This window comes from Sinohyriopsis cumingii, chromosome 2, assembly GCF_028554795.1.
Source record: "Sinohyriopsis cumingii isolate HCF-2022 chromosome 2, ASM2855479v2, whole genome shotgun sequence".
NCBI classification, from domain to species: Eukaryota; Metazoa; Mollusca; class Bivalvia; order Unionida; family Unionidae; genus Sinohyriopsis; species Sinohyriopsis cumingii.
The window spans coordinates 108764725-108791019 of NC_142962.1; the positions used below are offsets into that span (position 1 = coordinate 108764725).

At 36.0% G+C, this 26295-nt stretch overlaps 1 protein-coding gene across 1 annotated transcript in view; it reads left to right on the forward strand.

Moving 5' to 3' along the window:
• The window catches only part of LOC149805593 (cleavage and polyadenylation specificity factor subunit 2-like), a 412425-nt gene that overhangs the window by 360154 nt on the left and 25976 nt on the right, over positions 1-26295 (forward strand). The window contains exons 16-17 of the mRNA XM_089950230.1: positions 9949-10091; positions 18862-19002. Coding sequence (XP_089806356.1) covers positions 9949-10091; positions 18862-19002 — 284 coding nt within the window. The remainder of the gene's footprint in view (positions 1-9948; positions 10092-18861; positions 19003-26295) is intronic.

The following is a 26295-nucleotide window of genomic DNA, read 5'->3' on the forward strand; positions in this document are numbered from 1 at the left end:
AGACTATTCTCGACTTCTTTCGCTTCGTTATTCCGCCGGAAAGAGGAGGAACCAAGCAGAAGTAACAGTCATTTAGGTGGTTGCTTGGCTCTCTCCACACCATTGGGACTGCAAACGGCATTGATGACCTTTTGCAATTCAACCACTGTGAAAGCTGTGTTGTACATGTAGCACAGCATATATGCGGAGCCCAAGGCTTGTCTTGGTCACCAACCTTGCATCCGAAGTAAAGATGATATGCCTTCTTCACTTGAGAATTGATACTTTTCTTCTGGTTGGCAAATGTCACTTCCCCACAAATATAGCAAAAATTGTCCGCGGTATTAACACACTTTCGAGGCATTACTGTTCTTTATTGTACGTAAATGGATAAAATAATAAGTTTTATGTAACAGTAGCTTGAACTGTCTCGGACAACGTCTAAAATATTTTAAATGCTGAACCTATCTGATTGGGCTTTATATAGTACACTGCTTACGTCAGCTTCAGCAGCCGCCTGGCATTAGTATAATAGGCCTACACATGTATAGTACACTGCTGACGTCAACTTACTTCAGCAGCCGCATGGCATTAGTATTGCATTGCATCAGAAAATGATGCAATCAACTGTGGATGATGTGAGCATGATGGTATTATGCAATGTTACATCATTATTCCGGATGTTGCTGCAGTCCTACTGGAGAAATTTACACAGTGAAACATAGAAAATGAGGTATATGAATATCTTCAAAACGAGAGCCAATACAAATTTTTCACGGTTATATTCGTGTTCGGCACACCAAAATACTACAGATTAGGGCCTTTTCAAGTCAGTAATGATTTCACTGTTGACCAGTGTTATTAACAAATCTGGAGAGAAAATATGGGTTAAGAAGTTTAGTCTTTACTACATATTTTCATTTCAATCAGTTATGCCTGTCACCCCTGCCAGGGTATAGGCCCCGCTTCAAAATGATCATGAATAATTCATGAAGTGTCATAATCTTTTCTTGAATGGTTCATGAACCATTCATGAAAATTCATCAAAAGATTCGTGAACTATTCATGAAAGTGCAGTTCATGAAATTATTAATTCATGAACCAACACTTCACAAACTGTTCTTGAACAGTTCATGAAATATTCATGAACTGAATTCATGAACCGTTCATGAAAGTTCACAAATTGGGTCATCATCATTCATGAACAAGTGCATGAACATATTTATGAACTATGATGAACAAAGTTTCTCATGAATGATTCATGACTTCATGAACAGTTCCTATGAAAAAAATTGATTATCTGATAAACTCACAAATACCTATTTCATCCTGAATCATAAAGTAGCCTTAGTTGTGGGTTTTTTAAAACAGCATAAAATGCAACATGTTATCTTAAAAACAGTATTTAATTTCAGATAAATTTCTAATATGCAACAAAGAACATGTAAACTGACAAGCGATATTCTTTTTTTACTCTTAGCAACACTTTCGTTTTGTAATTTTTCTTTGAAAATTTTTCAAAAGATATTGGGGCAGATGTGTGCAATCAACTGTTGAAGCATATTTCATCGTCAAGGGGCTGTCTTTCCAATGGGGTTTCTCCTGACTCACCCATGGTGACGAGTTTACATGGCAGGAGGTAGTAGCCTACAGACGAGCACTGTAGCATCAAGGTCATGTATGATATGCTAAAGTGGGTGGTATTATAGAAAGGTAGACAGATGTAGCTTTACAAAGATGCCAAATAATCTGGAAGTTCTAGTTGCACTACAAATACAGAGGGAAAAACCTCATTTTTTGGACCCGATTTTTTTCTACCCAAAATTCACCCATGGTCGAAATCTGATTTTATGTCTGGATTTTAGACTTTTTGGTCTCAGATCTAAGGCAGACTGGTATGAACTGCAAACAGACAGATGAACCTTTGCAAAAAGTAAGATAAGATGGGCATTTGGAAAAAAGTGGTCTCGACAAGAAAATAATGGATCCGTTAAGCATTAGAAAAACTATATAAAAAAAACCTATTACCCTTCCGCTCATGCACGAGCCAATGTTTCTAACACAACTAGGCTTTAGGTTATTGGAAAATAACCTGGAAGTTGATTTATTAGGTTTATTCAGAAAAAGCTTTCACAATGTGTTTCCTACTCGAATTTCAAGCGAAAACGATAAAAACCTCCAGGGGTTAATGTATTAAGCTACAAACTTCATTCTCTATTAATTTTACTTTTCTGCTGTCTGGTCTGAAAGAAAGATAAAATTAGTTAATTACAGATAACTTCAGCATTCAACATATTATTGTACCCCACTTTTTTTACTGGAATAATTATGATCCAACTCAAAATTATTTAATCCCTTACACTTATTAGAGAATTGTTTCACTAGTTGTATTTTACTTGAAGCTGACTAGTCATAGGTATAGTTGGAGCTGGAAGTTTTAATCAATAAAATATGCCAAAATTGTTCGACAACATCAAGGCCAACTACAAACTGCAATGACCCAGATCTACAAATTGCATAATGCACTGTTAGATTGGGGTGGGTCTGCTTTTTGTACCACTTACGGTTTTTAGGATACAGGATAGATGGTAGATTTGGTCAATGCTGTTTGCAGTTGTTAGAATAACATACATGGGTAAAAACTATATTATTTTTCATGCTATCCAGAATGGTCAGTTACCTCATGGATGATATGTAAATAATATCTTCTAAATGATCTTCCATTACTTTGATTGGTGCCCTTTGATGATTCTGATTGATGCCCCTTGATTACTTTGATGCCTCTTGATTACTCTGATGATACCCCTTGATTACTCTGATGATACCCCTTGATTACTTTGATGCCTCTTGATTACTTTGATGCCTCTTCATTACGTAATTGATGCCCCATGATAACTTTGATAGATGCCCCTTAAATACTTTGATGCCTACTTGATTACTCTTATAGATGGCCCTTGATTATTCCCATTAATGCCCCTTGATTATTCTGATTTGTGCACCTGAAATACATTGATTGATGCACCCAGGTTACTCTGGATGATGTTCTATGATCACTTTGATTCATGCCCCTTGATTACTATCACTGATGCCCTTTTAGTGCTGCCCAAGAAAAAACCTAATGAGATAGAGTCATTAACATATACCAAGATATATCAGTATGGACTAACAGGTTAAGAACTGATACTAAACAGAAAAGTTTGGAAAACATATTTCAGAATATTGATAAAGGTCATGGAAATTATTGTTGTTATATTCCCGCCATAAGGTTTTTATTGTGTTGTGATGTTGGAAATACCTACAAAAAATCTTTACAAACCACCACTTCATTTATAAAAACCTCCCAAAATATTTGACCTTTTAGAATTCAAAATTCCTCAATAAATCCTCTCATTTTTCAGAGTAAATTCAATGAAATCAGAGCCCCCTGTTATACCCATATGTTCTTTTATACCTTTGGTTCAAAGATGGAGGTTGTTGGAGCTGCTGTTGCAATACCATATGACACCATCTCAAGCTGGTTACTGGATAGAGTCTTTGTTTTTATTCCAAAACATACCGCTATGCTCAGATATTTTAACTACATTGAAACCTCTCAGCAAAAAAAAAGTTACATCATCTTTTAGATTCCCATTGAAAGCCTTGCAGAATTATCAACCTGACAACTTGTTAAAATCCCAGATATTACAGAAACATGATCTTCTCACAGAATTTTAGAAACATATTCTGTACTGGTGGCTCCTAGCTACATTGGCATAAATGGGTAATGAAAGGGCAGACAAAGCAGCCAGAGCTGCCTACGGTCACTTATTTTTGAATGCAAGATTCCATATACTCAGAGATCATATGTTGTACAAATCATACTTGGCAAAAGATGTGAACGAAAACCCTCAGTTGAAGAATGCCATACCATGTCTTGAACAAATCGGAAACATGAGGTTCATTGTGCAACCCGGTAGGCCTTCTGAACAGTGATGTAACAACTGTCCAAGCAAGCCATGCATATGCAGAGGAATCGTTGGCCAGACCCAGTAGAGGCCTAGAGTTGCCATCAAACAACCATTTCTATTGAGATGGGCCCATAAGTTTTGCTGGGGGGTGGGGGGGGGCTGTAATTTCTTGCTACCCACTGATCCTGAAGGGTGAACCTAAACCTGTGTTCTTGTTAAATGTGCCAGTTTCCATCCTTTGATGTGGAAGTAGTATGACATGAATAATCTTTATGAGGATATATCACTCCATGCAACAAAATTTTAATATTTTAATCATTTTACACTATGTTGCCTTTCTCAGTTATTTTATAAGCATTTTATGGAATTTTAACATCTTTATATTTAATTTTTTATCTTGTTTTACTTAATTATACATTTATTCAGAAGGCTTTATGTTTTAAAGTTCTCTGCAATTCAGTTTTAATTTTTTCAAACTTAACCCTTTGTTAGTAATAAATAGCCACTTTTTTGCTGACGTGCAATAAAACACTACCTACCTACCTACCTACCTACTTGTCCTTCCCTACATCTGTTAGAAATTTTTCTTTCTGCACAGCGACTGCTTCGGTGGCCTAGTGGTACTAACATCTGCCTCACTTGGCGCTCAGCATTAAGATGTTAGTATTAGGACTGGTCGGCCTGGTGTTAGAATAATGTGACTGGGTGTGACATCATGCTACATGTCTGTGGCATGATGCCCTAGTGCTATACATCACTATAAACTGACACGCTGCAGACATCATAATGATATGACTGATTTTTGTTTCAAGCTAAGTTAAAAAAATCCAAATCACACACACACACACTCATTCTGCAACTCAAATTGTCCACCATGTACAGTTACTAAACTTTGTAGATAGCTTGCACTTATGTCCGGGGGGTGGGTATAAGGAAGAACCACCTATTGATTTCAGATCCAAGAGTCCTTGTCATGATACCTGAAAGGAGAAAAATGGTTTCTACACATTAGCAGTTTTCCACATCTACAGTTACCAAACATTGTTGATTACTTTCACCTTGGATAAGGAAAAATATTATACAATTTATGGGGTTATAAGGTCAGAGATCAAGATCACTATAAAAGAAGAACAAGGGTTTCCACCAGATAATATGCATTATACATCACAGACCTATAACAAACATTTTGGATATCTTGCACTTGCCTACCAGTTTTCAGGTCAAGAGGGTAAAGGTCAAGGTCACTAACAGAAAGAAGAAAAATCAGTCACACAAATTTTCCTTTTTAACCATGTACACCAAAGTTTGTGGATGACTTGCAGTTTGGATAAGGAAGAACCATATTTATTTGAAGGTCAACCAACAGGTCATGTGAAGGTTACCAATTCAAGATAAATTGTTTTTGCATAATAACTTAATTTCTAGACCACCTACCAAGACTAACGTTTGTTGAAGGCTCACAATTTTGGTATGGAAAGAGGTCCTTTGATTCGGGAGTCAAAAGGTCCATGATAAAATGCATTTTGCAGAATAACAACTGAAACCTTGACCAAAGGTCCATATCATTGTGACCCATTGGTAAATAATCTCTAGAGTCGGCATTACCTACAATTTATTGACAAAGTTTGATACCGTGTGACCCTGCTATAACACAGTTGTTCAGCTTGGAGCCATATAACCCAACCATGTTATAGACCGAACCGTGTTATAAGCAACAAGGTCATTTAGCTGAAGAAAATGATGCATGTACCCCAAAACAATTGCGGGGAGTGATAGGTAATAAATGCGAGCATTAAAATACGTGCTTCTTTGGCACAGTTACCATCTTAAATCGATGCATATTAAATGAGAAATACACCTGTAGGGAAAACAGAGAAGTCATATATAATAGTTTACTTTATTTAGAGAACCATGAATTGGTACATATACATGAATACTGTTTATATATACATGACAAATGTATAGCATGAATAGATGTGATGTGATTTTGATTTTTAACATAGCTTTAACAATTTTTCAGTCATATCGCTACGATGTCTGCAATGTGACAGTTTATAGTGAAGTTTAGCACTGGGGCATCATGCCGCAGACATATAGCATGATGTCCCACCCAGTCACATTATCCTGACACCAGGCCGACCAGTCCTAACACTAACCTCTTAATGCTGAACGCCAAGCGAGGCAGCTATTAGTACCATTTTTTAAGTCTTAGGTAATGACTCAGTTGGGGATCAAACCCACGACCTCCCGCATCCGAGGCAGACGCTGTAAGCACTAGGAGCATGAATAGAGTAAGAACATCATGTACTCACCCATGAATCATATCGTATACATTGAATCCATGATACAAGTGATTCCATCAAAAATATGCATATTATTACGGACCGTGCTATAGCGGGGTCACACTGTACATAGATTACTATTAATCATTCATGGTACTCTTGTTCACTTTTGTAACACTTTTGTAAACCTTTCAGTTCATTATACTTTTGTAACACTTTTGGAGACCTCCTTCTGGGTCATCTTACTTTTGTATACCTTAGTATGATATACTTACTCATCATTGTATCATCAGACTAGTTGTTAACAAATAACTATCTATAGTAACATTTTTGCTTTTATATAGTAATAATATGAATGAACTTTGCCAAGGCCCTATACCATGCTAAGTAAGACTGAAACAGCATGCATACTCCTCATAACTGACACACCATATTCAGCATAATAACTGTATAATTGTATCATCACTGTAAGTTTAAGAAATTGTTTTTTGGATAAATGTCATTAGGTTAAAGGCCATCTTAGCAAGTGCACATCAGCAATGTAAGTAAATCAACATTCCTCTATGCTGGGAACTCTCCACTCTGGGCATTTAATCTCAACATCTCTCTTCTAATATGGTCACACCCATTAAATCACATGCAAGATTTATGTTTGAAACTAATTTAAACCAACAAATTAAGTATTACTGATACTCCAGGCATGCATGTTGGTAGATTATGAGAAAAACTTGATTTTCTATGTCAATTTGAATAGGTGCCTTCCTCTCTCAAGTCATGTTCACAAATACACTTAGAAGTTGCTGTTTGTTTGTCAACTTTGATGACAAGTTATGTTCCCACAGACAGTGTTGTAAATTTTTTGAGACACAGAAAGTGTGTTTTGAGGTCACGTTGCAGGTCAGTGTATATAACAAGAAGGCTAATATCCAACTGAGAATTCATGTAAGCCTATAGAAGATGATTAGAAATTCAAAAATCTGAAGTTAACTATTTTGTCCAAGCAATTATTATACTTTTCCAAAGAAAAAAAATTGTTGGCAGACTTAGTATTGTCAGATTTAGACTTTGACTTAAGTTAATATTATCAGATATCACCACCATACACATAGACTTGTGCAAACTCTCATATAAGCACAACCACATTGACATTATAATATATACACCAAGTTTCTTTCTTTAAAATCCTTTGGATGGCTAAATATAGGCTTAATTAGATGCAATCTTTGCTACTGTCACTAGGTTATTAGAGGTTTTGAAGGTAATAATTGTTGAAAGTTTTCATTACTACACTCACTTAGAGACTGGATGGTACTTGTTCTCTGCTGGATTCTCTTTGCAAAGACTGGTTAATGTTAGCATTCTCAAAAATACATCTGTTTGAGTCTGATCATAAAATATGATTGTCTTTATATATTTTATATATATATATATATATATATATATATATATATATTATTTTTTTTTTCAAGTAAAGCATTAAATTTCATGGCTAAATTCATCCTGAAAAGCATAGGTCAATTAATAGTATTTTGAAAAGATTATGAATAACAATGAAGAGAACTAATCTAAATGTTAAATTCAGCGTGTCAGATATGTTACATACAGGTGGGACTCCTGTTTTGACAGACATTGTCCATACAATGATATGGTGTTTGAAGTTTCCAAAGAATTAAATGCCCCCCGCCATGCAAACCAGGAGTTTTGACAATTATTTTTGTTGGGCTTTGCTGATACCTAATTGCTTCTCTAAAAAAATGAACATCACTTACAACTGAAATAATCATGCTTTAGATTTTATATGTGGAGTAAAATCTAACTTCAAAGAAATGCTACTGTTTACAGACTTGTCAATAATCTATAATACAAATGGCTTAAACATTCTGATTCAAGGAAGTTATTTGCATTAACCTTTGTTCTTCAGCAAGTATCTAGCATCTCTTTGATTTACCTTTATTGGGACCACTCTGGTAACCTAGTGGTTAGAGCATCTGCCTCGGATGCGGAGGTCATGGGGTTCGCTTCCCAGTCGAGTTACTTACAAAAATGGTACTAACAGCTGCCTCACTTGGCACTCAACATTAAGAGGTTATAGTTAGGACCAGTCGGCCTGGTGTCAGGATAATGTGACGGGTGGAACATTATGCTTGCATGTCTGCGGCATGATGCCCCAGTACTAGACATCACTATAAACTGTCACACTGCAGACATTGTAGCAGCATGACTGAAAAATTGTTAAAGCTACGTTAAAAATCCAGATCACACACACACACCTTTATTGGGTTGTTCCGCTTCATGAATTTGACCATGCAAATTAGCACAATGGTCTCTGTGACCACTGCATTCTTCAAAGTACTTAATTCATCACACTAGCTGTTGTTCGTCAGTTAATTAATATGTGAAATGGTGGTTTATACCTGACCTATTGCCTTTAATTGCTGCTATTTACTTCCCAAAGAATAGTTTTACATCATTTCCTTTTAGGACTGTTTACCATTTGTACATGATATGTGTCATGGGAATATATTGAAGCTATGTGTTTTTTTCTTCTTGTTTTTGAAGATTATTCTGTTTTTCAAAACACAACTGTCTTGGTGGATTTGGGAGTAAAGAATCTTGTTTTTAGTATGACACATCAAGTTTTGGTAGGTGTATATTAGGCTTGGGTGAGTATTGGGTCGAATATGGTGTATTCAAATGGTTGTTACATATAATTTGCATAGATATGCACTGGCTGCTCCTATGTTCGGAAGTCTTGTATAAGTATCCACATAAAAGTTCATGATATTAAATAAGTAGTGTTTCAAGCCCAATGGAACAATAAATCAGAAAATATAAGCATGTTCCCATACTCAGCAGACAGTAAATAGAAAACAATGTATACCAAATATACTCGGGGGGGCCCCGAGTGGCCGAGTGGTCTAAAGCGCTGTCCGTCACGGATCACTGCCATCTCACCTCTGTCTGCGTGGGTTCGAGTCCAAGGCTCGGCAAATGTGGATATGTGAGAAAGCTCGCCGGTAGCTTCTCGTGGGTCGGTGGTTCTTTCCGGGGTTTTCCCGGTTCTTCCTCCACCATTAATACTGGCCGCCATGTATAGCCTATCTTGTGCTGAAAAATGGCGTTAAACCCTATAACAACAACAACAACAACCAAATATACTCACTTATAAGACAGGTCCAACTGTAAACTGCACAGATCCATCGCATAATGCACCAGCAGATCTGGGTCTTTTTAGATCAGGATTCTTTGCAGTTTTACTCATTGCAAGTGAGTTTATACAGTATTAAACAAGGGGCAGCTTTGATACATCTGAAAAGGTGATGTTTTCTATTGATCTGGTCCCTTGATTTTATCTCTGCACACAAGTCATGAGATCTTTTTATCATCTACTGTCATTAAACTTTGTGGGTGGCTAGCCTGGTGATCTGATGGTCAAAGGGAAAGAAGAAAATGGTTTATTTCATTAACATTGGTTCTACATGACAGACCTGGACCAAACTGTGTGGACATCTTGTACCCAGAGTGAGAAAGAAGCCATCTAATTTTTGAAGCCATAAGGTCAGTGATAAACCTCACTATGACCAAAAGAAGAAAATTGGTCTTTGCATCATAAAAAAAAAACAACAATCTCAATGATACAGTATTTAATTCCCCAGATTTGAATGTTTAACTTGCATCTGAGCAAAGCCAATGTAACTTTTTCTGTCTCACTAAAATAAATTTTATCTCTTTTTTTTCAGATCTGTCCGAAGTTCCTACAAAATGTATCTCAGTTACAGTCACCCTGGATATGAATGCCAACATCCAGTACATTGATTTTGAAGGAAGAACCGATGGAGAGTCGATGAGAAAGATCCTGAGTCAGATAAAGCCCAGACAACTTGTAAGGGTTTATAGTTGTTGAATAAAAAATCACAATTATTTACAACTTGGTATTAGGTGACAAAGATTATTAGTTTCTTCTCCTTAGTACTGTTAATGCATATTGAGGATTGTAGTCATGAGATTATTCAGATTAACTCGTGCTGAGTACCTAAATTTGAAAAGCCATTCTTGACTGAATTTAGTATGTTTTTAGTTATTGTTGTGGCCATATTAGTGGAAAAGCAAAACAACATCACATTTCTGCTCCTGCAGCTGTGATAGCATCCATAGCTAGGTTGAAATTTTTGTTTATAGTTTTTAATGTGCACATATTTCCATAACTCTTAATAAATTCACTTAATACTTGGGGTGTCTCCTCATGAAGCAAAGGTTTATCCCTTTGACCTTCAGTATGAATTTATGACCTGATTTTGATAAACATGGTAAATAGATGAGCAAGACTTAAGCATATTGATGAGGTGATCTTGTATCTGTTTGGCTGAGTTTATTGACCACATACTTTATTTGTTTCAGGCCAACATTAGTGGAAAGCAAGAAATTGCATCCACTTTTTTGATGGCAGCAGCATCATGTATTTCTTTAACTCCTTTATAGATTCTCATTATATTTGACACATATTATTATGAACCTAAGTCTTTTCATTCTACAACATGCTTGCTTTCCTCTTTTAAGCCTCCAGCCATAGAAAATGTCTGAACACATTAACCCCTGGAGGTTTTTGTCATTTTCACCTAAAATTCGAGTAGGAAACACATTTTGAAAGCTATTTCTGAATACATCCTAAGACATCAACTTTCAGGTTATTTTCCAATAACATAATGCCTAGTTGTGTTAGAAACATTGTTTTTCGTTTGGCTATTTGGCTCATGCATGAGCAGAAGGGTAAAAGTTGGAGGGGGGGGGGCTTAACAGACTCATTATTTTCATATCGAGACCACTGTTTATTCCAAATGCCCATCATATCCTACTTTTTGCAAAGGTTCATCTGTCTGTTTGCAGTTCATACTGGTCTGCCTTAGATATGAGACCAAAATGTCTGAAATCCGGACACAAAATCGGATTCTGACCACAGGCGAATTCTGGCTGAAAAAATCGGGTCCAAAAAATGAGGTTTTTCCCTCTGTATTTTGTAGTGCAGCTAGAACTTTCAGATTATTTGGTATCATTGTAGAGCTACATCTGTCTACCTTTCTATAATACCACCTACTTTAGTGTATCATGCATGACCTTGACGCTACAGAGCTCGGCAGTAGGCTACTACCTCCTGCCACGTTAACTCGTCGCCAGGGGTTAATGTGTTAAGGTTTTAATTACCTTATGTACTTGCTTATAAGTCAAGGCAGACTGCAAACAACAAAAATATTGATCTGCCATAGCATAATGCACCTGCAGACCATGGTCTGTGTTGTTTGTTCTACTGATTGCTCCAAATAAACTACAAAGACACATATCTGCTGATGGATGATGCAGTGGCAGATCTGGGTCTGTGTCGTTTGCAGTTAGACTTGACTTATAAGCAATTACATATGATAAAGATTTTTCATGTGTAGTATTTCCTAAACCCCATGCTTGATTTTCAAAATACCTACTGGTACTAATCATTATGAAACTAAGACAATTCATTTGTTGACATGCATACTTGGGCTCAATCATAATGATGCTAAGACAATTCATTCAGTTATATGCACTCTTGCCTCTTTGACCTTGGTGTCAAGGTCATGGTCATGGAAAATATGTGTTAAGATTTTTGTTTCAAGTTTTTTTGATTTTTGTTTTATTATATACAAAATATACCTTGATGGAATTTGCTCATACATTGGATGAACCCTTTTCAGGTTAAGACAGTTCATTCTGCAACATGCTTGATAGGCAAGGTCAAGGGGTCATGGTCAAACATTTTACAGGAAGCCTTGGTTGTGAGTTTTCCAGGCCTTCTTGTTGATAGGATTTAGATCAAACTTGGTAAATAATCTTATATTAACAAGAATGAATTTATCGGATTATGAATAAGATCTGTGCATATTTTTTATGTGACATTGTATATTATTGGCTGACCATTTTGAAGAACAATTTCCAATCATACTTGTGCCTCCATCAGATCAAATTTTGCTGTTAAGTAAGTTTATATCATCATGATCATAAGTTCAGTTATATAAGTGAGATCTGTTTATAGTGGTTAAGTGATTTCGCATCTGATTGGTTGAGTTTTTAACCTCTCATCCAGTTTCAGTAAAATTTTATATAAATGGGTTGGATAAGTTCAGCTTTGAGTGAGATCTATACATATTAATTATGCATTTAAGTTTGGAAAGAATTTGTACAAGACTTTCAGAAAATAACTAAAATCAGCATGATGTAAAGGTTGGATTGATGCAGACATGTGTTTTTACAATACAGTAGAACCAGCCTTGAAACACCTCCTTCTGCCATCATAGTCTCACAAGATAGGCTGTCATTCATAGCAGTTGCCTTTCAAGACAGGTTTTACTGTCATGCATAATCCTGATAGCAAAGCCATAAACAATGAGAATGATACCTTGTTTTAACTTCCTTGCATTAAAATGTTACTATCTTTTAAACAAAAGTTCATTTTTGATGATCAGCTTGTATTACACCTGTTAGGGTTAAGTTTTATGACAAACTATCTATCCATCCATACATGTGTCATTTATGTATTTTAAAATCTGCAGTGTGGTACAACTCTTCATTGCTACAGGTTTGCAGATATGCAGAATAATCTTATGATTTGATCTTCAATCAATCCCTCAGAAGTGACTGCTTGAACAGAAAATTTCGTTACTGTATTTGTTCACTTATATAACATGTACCTAATGGTGTGCAGCCATAATGCTGTATAACAACCATAATGCTGTAGACCCATATGTATACAGCCATAATGACCCATATGTATACAGCCATAATGCTCTATACCCATATGTGTACAGCCATAATGCTATAGAGCCATATGTGTACAGCCATAATGATGTATACTCATATGTGTGCAGCCATAAAGCTATAGACCCATATGTGTACAGTCATAATGCTCTGTACCCATGTGTACAGTTATAATGCTCTATACCCATGTGTACAGCCATAATGCCATATACTCATATGTATACAGCCATAATGCTATATACTCATGTATACAGCCATAATGCTATATACCAATATGTATACAGCCATAATGCTATAGACCCATATGTGTACAGCCATAATGTTATATACCAATATGTATACAGCCATAATGCTATATACCAATATGTGTACAGCCAAAATGCTATATACCAATATGTGTACAGTCATAATGCTATATACCAATATGTATACAGCCATAATGTTTATGTATACAGCCATAATGCTATATACCAAGCCATTATGCTATATACCAATATGTATACAGCCATAATTATATATACCCATATGTATACAGCCATAATGCTATATACCAATATGTATACAGCCATAATGCTATATACCCATATGTGTACAGCCATAATGTTATATACCAATATGTATACAGCCATAATGCTATATACCAGTATGTGTACAGCCAAAATGCTATATACCAATATGTGTACAGTCATAATGCTATATACCAATATGTATACAGCCATAATGTTTATGTATACAGCCATCATGCTATATACCAATATGTATATAGCCATAAAGTTATAGACCCATATGTGTACAGCCATAATGTTATATACCAATATGTATACAGCCATAATGCTATATACCCATATTTGTACAGCCATGATGCTACATATCATTATATGTACAGCTGTAATTCTATAGATCCACATATGTACAGCCATAATGCTGTAGATTTGTAGTCATAATATTATAAACCCACCTCTGTACAGCCTTAATGCTGTAGATATGTGGTCATAGTGCTGTAAACCTATATATGCAGTCATGATACTATAGTACCAGCTCTGTACAGCAATCACGCTGTAAACCCAGATATATACAGCCATGATGCTAGAACAGTCTTGGCTTTGAGCAGCATAAACCCACATCTGTATGACCATAATACTGTGGTAGAGATCAGGCCATGAAGAGCATGAACCCACATCTGTATGCCGATAATACTGTGGTAGAGAGATCAGGCTGTGAAGAGCATGAACCCAGATATGTATGACCATAATACTATGCTAGAGAGATCAGGCTGTGAAGAGCATGAACCCAGGTATGTATGGCCATAATACTATGGCAGAGAGATCAGGCTGTGAAGAGCATGAACCCAGATCTGTATGGCCATAATACTTTGGTAGAGATCAGACTGTGAAGAGCATGAACCCAGATATGTATGGCCATAATACTATGGCAGAGAGATCAGGCTGTGAAGAGCATGAACCCAGATCTGTATGGCCATAATACTATGGTAGAGATCAGGCTGTGAAGAGCATGAACCCAGATCTGTATGGCCATAATACTTTGGTAGAGATCAGACTGTGAAGAGCATGAACCCAGATCTGTATGGCCGTAATACTTTGGTAGAGATCAGGCTGTGAAGAGTATGAACCCAGATCTGTATGGCCATAATACTATGGTAGAGATCAGGCTGTGAAGAGTATGAACCCAGATCTGTATGGCCATAATACTATGGTAGAGATCAGACTGTGAAGAGCATGAACCCAGATCTGTATGGCCATAATACTATGGTAGAGATCAGGCTGTGAAGAGTATGAACCCAGATATGTATGGCCATAATACTATGGCAGAGAGATCAGGCTGTGAAGAGCATGAACCCAGATCTGTATGGCCATAATACTTTGGTAGAGATCAGACTGTGAAGAGCATGAACCCAGATATGTATGGCCATAATACTATGGCAGAGAGATCAGGCTGTGAAGAGCATGAACCCAGATCTGTATGGCCATAATACTATGGTAGAGATCAGGCTGTGAAGAGCATGAACCCAGATCTGTATGGCCATAATACTATGGCAGAGAGATCAGGCTGTGAAGAGCATGAACCCAGATCTGTATGGCCATAATACTTTGGTAGAGATCAGACTGTGAAGAGCATGAACCCAGATATGTATGGCCATAATACTTTGGTAGAGATCAGGCTGTGAAGAGCATGAACCCAGATCTGTATGGCCATAATACTTTGGTAGAGATCAGGCTGTGAAGAGTATGAACCCAGATCTGTATGGCCATAATACTATGGTAGAGATCAGGCAGTGAAGAGCATGAACCCAGATATGTATGGCCATAATACTATGGTAGAGATCAGGCTGTGAAGAGCATGAACCCAGATATGTACAGCCATGAAGCTATAGTAATCTAGATCTATGTTGTTCAAATATGGGTGTACTGAGTTCAGTGTGTGAAAATTGTATATAAAATAAAGAAATGAGTCTGCATGTTAATGTACTAAAACTACTGAAAAGAGATAGCAGTAAAACTGCTGAACATTGAAACCTATATCAGTTTTTAGTTTTGAGAAGTTTACAGTCTGCTGAGGTTTTCTGTTTTCACTTTAGAAAATAAGAAGTCTTCAGGTATCCTCTAACAAACATGAGCTGTTCATATCTTTTTACAAATAAACAGAAATATTAGGAATGTTATTAATGTTACTCCACCTGAGTGGATAGTCCTACTGACACGGAGTTTTGAGACAGACTTCCAATGATGTCTTATTGGTCCTAAATGAAATGGTGTTTAACAAATGTCCAATATGGCTACCAAGGTAACCATCTTTAAAATTGTTTTATCACTATTCTTTCTTTAGAATGAATGGGTGTATCATGACAGGGTTTTTGCTAAAAGACTTCTTTTTGATGCCTCATTAATTCTGATTTTTTACAATAGATAATTTAATATAAGTAGTACAAAACCTGTTGCTATTGCATAGATTGCTTTTTTCCAGATGAAGAAAAAAAAATCAACTATATAACAGGAATTCATCCTATCACAGACTGACTTTTATAAAGTTTCAGCATCTAACCTTTGACCCTGGCCTATGCATACTACTACTCCATTCTCTTTAAAGTCACTACCATCATTATGGCAGCTTAATAATAATAATAATAATGGGATTGTATCCCTACTGTTTCGTATATCTATGATTTATAGGTAAATTGTATGCAACAATACAGTTCCCTGTGATCTGATGTAAATGCAGGATGGACAAAAACAGATGGCATGTCTGTCAGCTCCCAGTATAGTGGTGTTTCAAAATGAGTATAGAAAGGTAGAATACCAGGTCTAATTAAAATACAGACAATTTTAAAGTAGAGTGCAATTTTCATTTTTTTTCCAAAACAATTTAGCAATGATGGATCTTGTGCTTAAACCTATCTAGCATTACAAGAGTTAAGATAAACTGAATAGATAAAAAGAAATTAAAAAGTAAGGATATTCATTTGATCCAAATGCATATCTGAGCAAGCAGACTATGACAATGATGGGCTTAAAACCCTAATACAGGATTGTGGAACAGATAGTAAATCTGGCATATTAGTCATCATGGTGAAGTTCTTGTCAGTAAATTTTTTTATTTTGAAGCAGTAATATCAAAGAGACAGTACATAAGAGCTGTGGGGAAAAAAACAACAATAAAAAATAATTTCCCAACTTGTTCAAGCTGGCTAAGCTAGTTATGCATATACCCCTTCAGACAGAAGACTGAAAGAGGTTCTCAGCACAGAGCAATATTCACTCACAAATACCAGGTAAGTAACAAATTAACCTCAGAAACCAACAACAGGTTAATGCTTATATAACTAGAGGAGACATATTTGAAGGATTTTGATTTCAATAGAGCCTGAACAAGAATGGAACAGACAGAAATAGACCATTTTCTCCTCCCTGCTTTTTTTCCCCGTTCTTTCCTTAATTTGATGACATAGGGCAACCTCCACCTTTGTGATAAAATCATGGTTGCATGTCTGCTTCTTTGCTGGCAATGTTTGGTACCAAATAGCGACATGCTTGCCACATTCCTGACAAAAAGAAGATTTTGGCAGTCATTCAGTCCAGGAAGTCCTCATGAAATGCTGTCTGTACCAGTCCATAGCAGATTCCATGTTCAGACTTTGAGGGAGTCCCTTGATACACTTGTTTAGGATGAGGCTAAAGAACAAGCACCCCTTTTACAGTTTCCCAGTCCCAGACCAAAGAACCTGGAAAATAAACACTTTCAGCCTGAAGTGGGATCATTGGTGGAGCTTCGTTTGAGTACCTTATACCTTGAACAAATACTTTATTTATTCTCCTTCATTTCCACAAGACAATGGAGCAAACATCATGCCCTGTTGATAGAACCAGACTGTCTGCTGTTCATTGTCAATTACAAGTCAGTTTCTCTCCTTTGCCAATTTTGTTTTGTTTGTGTGGAAAAAAACAGCTTCTATCAGTTGCTGCTCTCCTGACTGAGACTCCAAGTGTCTGTCATTTCTGTGCTAGTGATGATCAAGATAGACTTTTATGCCCAATAAAGGCTTTATGTTTCTATTTAGCAACTTTTAAAGAGAGAAGAAAGGGTAGAAAGCATCTTTTACTTCCCCTTTGGACTCGGCGGATATTTCCACTTGCACAATTTTGTAGTGGAATAACTTTACTAATTCCTTACCAAGGGGGACCTTTCTTTCATGAAGATTAAAGCCCTTAAGGTTTGAGTCATTGATACTTTTAGGACCTAATTCATTTATCACTGGAGGACATGATAAAAACTTCGTTTTGGCTTTTTCTTTTTCTTATTTTTCCTTTTATTATTAAACATAAGTAACAAGGATTTTACATGTTCCCCTATATCACCACCTGACCTGGTGTACATTTTGGTACACTGTTCTCACATGACCTTCTCTTCCTTCTACATTCACTTACTGGCTTATGAAAAATGAGGTATATTTTCTTTGGGGCCAGTGGTAGTAGCACAAAATGTGCTCCCTGAGGATACCATTTGACAGTAGTCTACCCTTCTACAGTACATGTTAAGTATTCCTTCCATTTTTTTCCTTGACCAGTTTGATGGGAGGCTGATGATCCCTCAATTGGTGAAGGAAAAAGGAATGAATATTCGCCCTTACTATAGACGTGTAGACTATTATCAGATGGTATGCAGTAGCAACAGATGATGTATTACTGATATTAAAATGTATTTGTTGTGGGGGTGGGGGGAAATAATTTTAATGATGTATGTTATACTTACCTATCATTATTGTCAGATTCCCTCCCAGCCTGCACACATGTCCCTCTAGTTTTAAAGCTGCATTCTGAAAAAGAATTCAACAGGTAAGTATTACATCATTAAAGTTAGTTTTATACCCAATCTCATCCTCAAGAAAAGCACATTTTATGATAATTAGCATTTCATTGCATCAGTGTCTTTCTTCATTGGGTTTTATTTTACTCTGCAAGTCTTTATGCCACTTAAAAACCATTGGCTGGCCACATACTCTTGTTTATATCGGATTCATTTTAATGTAAAATTAACATAGTGAAACAAATTTCTGCCAGTGTTCAGAGTATACAGGTTTCAGTTTACCGAGTTGATGGGGTGAGGGTGAAGCAAAGTAAAGAACGAAAACTTTGGGATCAGAAGCATGATTTATTTTTAAGTGGATTTTAGTGTGAGGTACACAGTGTATGTTACAAATGTTGTTTACATTTTTTTAATGCTCAATACATTGACCTATTGGCAATGTGAAGTAATGAATAGTTTTATGTACTTACTGATTTTGTCAGTACCAAAAAAAGCTTCATTTGACAAAGTTTTTATTTTTTATTTAAAGAACTTTTTTCTCTTCTTCCATTAAGGTCTTGGTTCATGGATCAGCAGAAGCCACCTATGCCCTTGCAGATTATTGTCGTAACACACCAGGTTTGGTTCAAGGGAAGGTCTTCACACCATCTTTAGGAGAGATAGTGGATGCCACAACAGAGAGCCACATTTACCAGGTATGTCATATGGAACACTTTTAACTCAGTTACTAGAGTCATTAGGAACACTTTTAACTCAGCTATTAGTCATTAGGAACACTTTTAACTCAGGTGGCGCTATACAGTTTCGCATTTTGCATAGGGTTAAGATTTTAAAGAAAAAGAATTTCCCCGGCTTTCCTCACTGGTTATACTGGCTATTTAAAAAAGACCTTGTATATCTTAGGTATAATTAAAAGAACCTTTAATTCCCTTTATTTTGATGTATGATTGATGGGTGTACTATGGGTTATAGAGTATACACCTTGGCCTTACTTCAAATGTGAACCTTTCATTTGATGTATGATTGATGGGTGTACTATGGGTTATAGAGTATACACCTTGGCCTTACTTCAAATGTGAACCTTTCAAAAAAGTGCTAGCTCTACTTGGTCATTTTCACTTCCTGAACTTCAGAGGTAAATTGTAAAAAAAAGAGAGCCAATAACTTTTTTTACATTTTACATATTTGATAATTCATTCATTGCACTTTCAGAAGCTGGTATTGTCTAGTCTGGCAAAATTTATTTTCCCTATTTTAATAGCTGCTATGTATAGTGTACTTTAGACTAATTCAGGTTGATTTTTTAACACAAGGGAGCAGTCATTTTAGTTAGCAGTGTGCTTAAATCATGTAAAATTTCCTAAAGTACAATATCCAAAGAAATATCATCCACATTACATTACTGTAGCATATAGGTATGCCAACATTCTCTCCATTGTGCATGTTTTAAATGCAAACTACTTCACCTTACATACGTCACTCTCTCTAAAGTACATATTAATTGGTGAGCACCCCCTCAGTTACTAAATTCATTAGGAACACTTTTAACTCTGTTACTAGAATCATTAGGAACACTTTTAACTCAGTTCATATAGTCATTAGGAACACTTTTAACTCAGTTACTAGAATCATTAGGAACATTTTTAACTCAGTTACTACAGTCATTAGGAAAACTTTTAACTCAGTTACTAAAGTCATTAGGAACACTTTTAACTCAGTTACTAAAGTCATTAAATACACTTTTAACTCATTTACTAAAGTCATTAGGAACATTTTTAACTCAGTTCTTAAAGTCATTAGGAACACTTAACTCGGTTACTAGAGTCATTAGGAACATTTTTAACTCAGTTCTTAAAGTTATCAGGAACACTTAACTCAGTTACTGTAGTCATTAGGAACACTTTTAACTCAGTTACTAGAGTCATTAGGAACACTTTTAATTCAGCGACTAGAGTCATTATGAACACTTTTATCTCAGTGACTAGAGTCATTAGGAACATTTTTAACTCAGTTCTTAAAGTCATCAGGAACACTTAACTCAGTTACTGTAATCATTAGGAAAACTTTTAACTCGGTTACTAGAGTCATTAGGAACACTTTTAACTCAGCGACTAGAGTCATTAGGAACACTTTTATCTCAGTGACTAGAGTCATTAGGAACAGTTTTAACTCAGTTACTAGAATCATTAGGAACACTTTTAACTCAGTTACTAGAGTCATTAGGAACACTTTTTACTTGGTAACTACCAGCACTGCTTTAGTGATCTACTGCTGAGCATAGCTACTGAAGTCACTACTGCAGATGGTTCAGGGGCTGATTACTAGAGTCCGATGCTGCTGGAGCCAAATTACATCTTTTTTAGTTGATGATCTGAGAATATTTGTAGTTAATTTCATTATTATTGACTGATTTTGTAAACCATACATGTATAAAAGCTATAACTACATTTCGTCTATGTGAATTTTTGTCCCACTGACTTCCACAAGGTTGACAAGAAAATCAATTAATTGAAAATATAACTCACTATTTGTTATACTAAATTTTCATGTCATTCTTTTACACAAAGTTATATGTCCAATTTGTACATTTAATTATTTACAAATGTTTAATTGGTCATTATGTTCTACTGGTTCAGAAGTTGGTGTTGTTGATATTTGTAAAAGCTATTATATTTTACACAAACATCACACTGCTTGCACATTATGGACACATTATTGTATGCATATTATGGACACCTTAGTGCTTGCACATTATGGACACCTTATTGCTTGTACATTATGGACACCTTATTGCTTGTACATTATGGACACCTTAGTGCTTGCACATTATGGACACCTTATGCTACCTTTCTTCTTTCAAACAGTGTTGGGCTTCTCTTGTTCTCTTAAGTACAGTTTGCTGCACAGTTCTTAATTTCAGCTACAATTCTTTCATTTAATACCAGGGGATAATATTTAAAGAAAAAATCCTTCCCCACTCCCCAGCCAAAACAAAAGTATGATAGATGCTTTCAGTGGCTTCTTTGGTGGTTTTTTTTAAAGCAAATGGCTCTCTTATCCACAATGCACTGTCTTCATCATCTGATTCATTCTAATTTCTGACAGACTGGACAAAGATAGTAATTCAGTGTCACTGCCAACACTCCCTAAATGAAGATCCTCAATTTTGTCTGCTAAAAAAAATAATTAAATTATGATTTTGGATCTCTAGCAAAAGTTATTAGTCCACTACAAATAACCGCATTTATTTATTAATTATCGTGTTGTACAAAATTCCAGAAAATCCCAAGTATTTAGAAGTCATATTTAGTATAAGATGTCTTTTTTAGCAAGCACTATCATTTGTAAACTATTTTGATCAATTAAATGTTCTTGATGAAGAGTATTTGTAACATGAACATACTAAGTGGATAAATCCAGCGCTGAAGTCTAGGCACATAACCAGCAAGTGGATCTAGCCATCACTGATGTCTAAAGCACATAACCAGCAAGTCGATCTAGCCATCACCGATGTCTAAAGCACATAACCAGCAAGTGGCTCTAGCTATCACCGATGTCTAAAGCACGTAACCAGCAAGTGGATCTAGCTATCACCAGTGTCTAAAGCACATAACCAGCAAGTGGATCTAGCTATCACTGATGTCTAAAGCACATAACCAGCAAGTGGATCTAGCCATCACTGATGTCTGAAGCACATAACCAGCAAGTGGATCTAGCCATCACTGATGTCTAAAGCACATAACCAGCAAGTAGATCTAGCTATCACCAGTGTCTAAAGCATATAACCTTCAACTGGGTCTAGCCATCACTGATGTCTAAAGCACATAGCAGCAAGTGGATCTAGCCATCGCTGATGTCTACAGCACATAACCAGCAAGTGGATCTAGCTATCACCGATGTCTAAAGCACATAACCTTCAAGTGGATCTAGCTATCACTGATGTCTAAAGCATATAACCAGCAATTGGATCTAGCCAACACCGATGTCTAAAGCACATAGCCAGCAAGTGGATCTAGCCATCACCGATGTCTAAAGCACATAACCTTCAAGTAGATCTAGCTATCACTGATGTCTAAAGCACATAACCTTCAAGTGGATCTAGCCATCACTGATGTCTAAAGCACATAACCTTCAAGTGGATCTAGCTATCACTGATGTCTAAAGCACATAACTAGCAAGTGGATCTAGCCATCACCGATGTCTGAAGCACATAACCTTCAAGTTGATCTAGCCATCACTGATGTCTAAAGCACATAACCTTCAAGTGGATCTAGCTATCACTGATGTCTAATGCACATGACCTTCAAGTGGATCTAGCCATTACTGATGTCTAAAGCACATAACCAGCAAGTGGATCTAGCCATCACTGGTGTCTAAAGCACATAACCAGCAAGTGGATCTATCTATCACTGATGTCTAAAGCACATAACCTTCAAGTGGATCTAGCTATCACTGATGTCTAAAGCACATAACCAGCAAGTGGATCTAGCCATCACTGATGTCTAAAGCACATAACCAGCCAGTAGATATATCTGCTATGATGGATAGCAGTCCTTGTTTACAAGCACATTTATCAGTCACTGTGGAGACATGACACATGTATGCATTGGACATACACATATTGTTGTAAGTAGGGTAAACGTCACAGCCACTGTTACTGGAAGAAACAAGAATTAAATTCTGCTCAAATATTGCAGTTATCAACATAGAGAACTAATAAATAGGGGTATGGTCCATAATGTGCCACTCACTGGATTTTTGTTTTACTGGATGAAAATGTTATCCCTGTTCTGCTCAGATTGTTTCTGACATCTTGTTGTATATAGATTTGTTTAACTCTCATTGAATGAGAGAAAATGGAATAAGGAATGCTTATAAATCTGGAAAATTTTAATAAAATTGCTTGCGAAATTTTGGCGCCACCACATTTAATATTGTATACCATAAAGCTGCAACCAGGATAGACTGAGATTTTCTGGATCAGTATGCATCGACAAATTAGGGTTTGTGGTATTGGTTGGGGTTCATGTATACAAGAAAGAATGTTGAATAATCTGCAGGCATGACATCATCTGCATATTCAGTTTGCAGTTGGTTTTACATCATAACCTGGTAGGGACATGTCCTTTGGGATTAGTCAAATTGCCACTGACAGTGTCTTGCTGGTTATATAATAATTATATGGTGCCAAAATCTCCAGAAGAAACAAGCAACAACCTTCAATCTGAAAATATGCCTTCACATTAAGATGAGTTCACATTACGTTAGCACCTTGTTAAAACAAATAAGTATGGCTTGATTGACAGGGTGGTATAATACCTCAATTTGTACCTCTGAAATGCTGTCTTTAATCCCTGTTTGTGGCACATGCAGGGGTACATTATTTCCTTTGAAAATATGAGTGATTTATTTTCAGTAAGACTGGCACAATAGTGCATATGGAAAAGACAAAACAAATTGTATGTAATAAAGTCATACAGTTTATTCTCAGTAGCAGAGAAGTAAAACTTAAGTGAAAGAATTCATGCAAAAATCATAACATAAAATTCAAACAATTTAATGGAATCTTTAATGCCCAAGATAAGAGTAGGCAGTTCTATACTGAGGGGCTTTAATATGAGAGGTCAAATATATATGGTTGCCCAGTATCAAAGATTGGTTTCCTCCAGGCCCTCCAGTTTGTTCTCCATGCAAGACCATATTTTGGCAATATCTTAGTACATGTATCTCAATTATTAGACATTACCATTAAAGGAAGTAAAAATGAAAACAAAAAATTAAAATTATGGTATATGTCAGCTTTGACCAAATAATACTGTTGATTATGAATGGTTTCAGCTTGGCTTGAACATGGTTTATATGTCACTCTGATGCGTTATGTTTCAAAAGGATTAGCATTCAACCCTAATAAAAGTGATTTATTAATATTATTGTTTCTGTTTAATTATTGTCATGAGGGGTGAATGCAATTCACACGATGCCTATTAGTTCTATCATAATCTTTCAGTAATGTGTATTGTCATCATTAAATAGAGTTCTTTCCTCCAGAGAATAGTCTTCTGTCTAGAGCATGACTTCATCGATGATCAGAATTAACCAATTCCTTAATGAAAGACCATTATGTTTCATGTCATCAGTAATACCTTGTCTTATCTGTGGTTATCAAGTTATTGAAGGGCATTCATTGACCAAAATAAATAATCACATGAAAATAATAGAAATTAGAAGCTACAAATTGACCCCGGGTACACCAGGTTCGAACATATTGCAAAAGCTTCCATTGTAAATACATAGATTGATGTTTGTTTTATCATTTCCCCATCTGTAATCTGATAAGAACATGTATAAAGTTAGTGCTTTGTCCATTAGTAATTTCATGTGTCTGTAGACTGTAAAGTAGAATACTTTTAGCGTTTTTATATTTTTGCAAATGCAGTCACTTCCTATTATTCACCATTTTAGCAACATAAAAAATGTTTGTGTGTGACTTATGCTTGCTATTTTATCATATTGTTGTTTTTTGGCAAAAACACTATTTGTGCAAGTATAGTCTTCATGTCAGATTCTCTAAAAGTTTGTGAACCAAAATTTGCTGCACAGAATTGCAGATAAAGCATCAGGATATTCCAATTTACTGTACATTAGTTAGTAATATACTAGTTTTATCTCTACTGGTGAAAGATCAGAAGATTTCATACAATCTAGCATCGATACATCCATCCATTATCACAAGTTTGTTATTGCTAGTAGGATTGCCTTGAAGCTGTACATATGCATTAATCTTTGAAACAGTACACATGCATTGACATAATTATTTAAATGTACAGGAAAATGTGTTGTGCTTGGTACAATATTTGCTATTGATTCAGTTTTGGTATTATCCGTCCATGCTTCAATAGTTTTCTCATGAGCTATTTTTTTTTCTTTCTTCAAATCTATTTTGTTTCAGAAACTGTGTTTTAGAATTCCACACAACAACATTATTTTATTCAACTTGGTTTTGTTTTAAATTGTTTGTAAATTTAAATTGGCACTTAATTGATGGTTATTTGGGATCATGTCCATTGGCAAAGTTTTATTTGATCAAGCCTTCAGAATTTTGAGACCGCTTTGGTGGCCTAGTGGTTAGAGCATCTGCCTCAGATGCAGGAGGTTGTGGGTTCGAACCCTGGCCAAGTCATACCAAAGACTTACAAAAATAGTACTAACCTTGGCATCCAGCATTAAGAGATTAGTGTTAGGATTGGTCGACATGGTGTCAGGATAATGTGACTGGGTGGGACATCATGCTACATGTCTGAGGCATGATGCCCCAGTGCTAGACATCATTATAAACTGTCACACTGCAGACATCATAGCGATATGACAGAACATTTGTTAAAGGTATGTTAAAAATCTAAATCACACACACACACAGAGATTTTTGATTGTGATAATAAAAGTTTCTTCTTGTTGTTTATATATTGTTTCTTTTTTAATTGTACCAATGCTGCATGCACATACTTTGGTTGAAAGGTCTGATCTGCAATGACAGACCAGCATACAGGATAATTGTACAACACATGATATGAGGTACTGAATAGTATGCAGTGACTATTATACAGACCTTAGGGCAGTTATTCAATAGTAACGTTTAGGAGGTAAGTTTTCACATCATTTTGTTTTATGTTTGAAACAATCTGGAACACATGATGACCAAAACAGTTATATATAAAAAAATTTATGAACACTCTATGTCCAGTGTCTGACATGTCTTAGCATGCTGTCATTAGAGCTTAATTGTCAGTCCTGTCTGGCATAAAGGCCCTTCTTGGATTCTCTGATGCATTCATGCATATCATAATCATTCTAATTTAGATGCCTTTTTAGCCTGTTTCAATTTTGGGTAACTTCTAAGAGATGTAATTTTATTGGTTTGTTTTTCAAGGTGCCAACTGTAGAGACTTTCCCTTCTTTAATTTTGAAAATTGTGATTTTGACATACATGT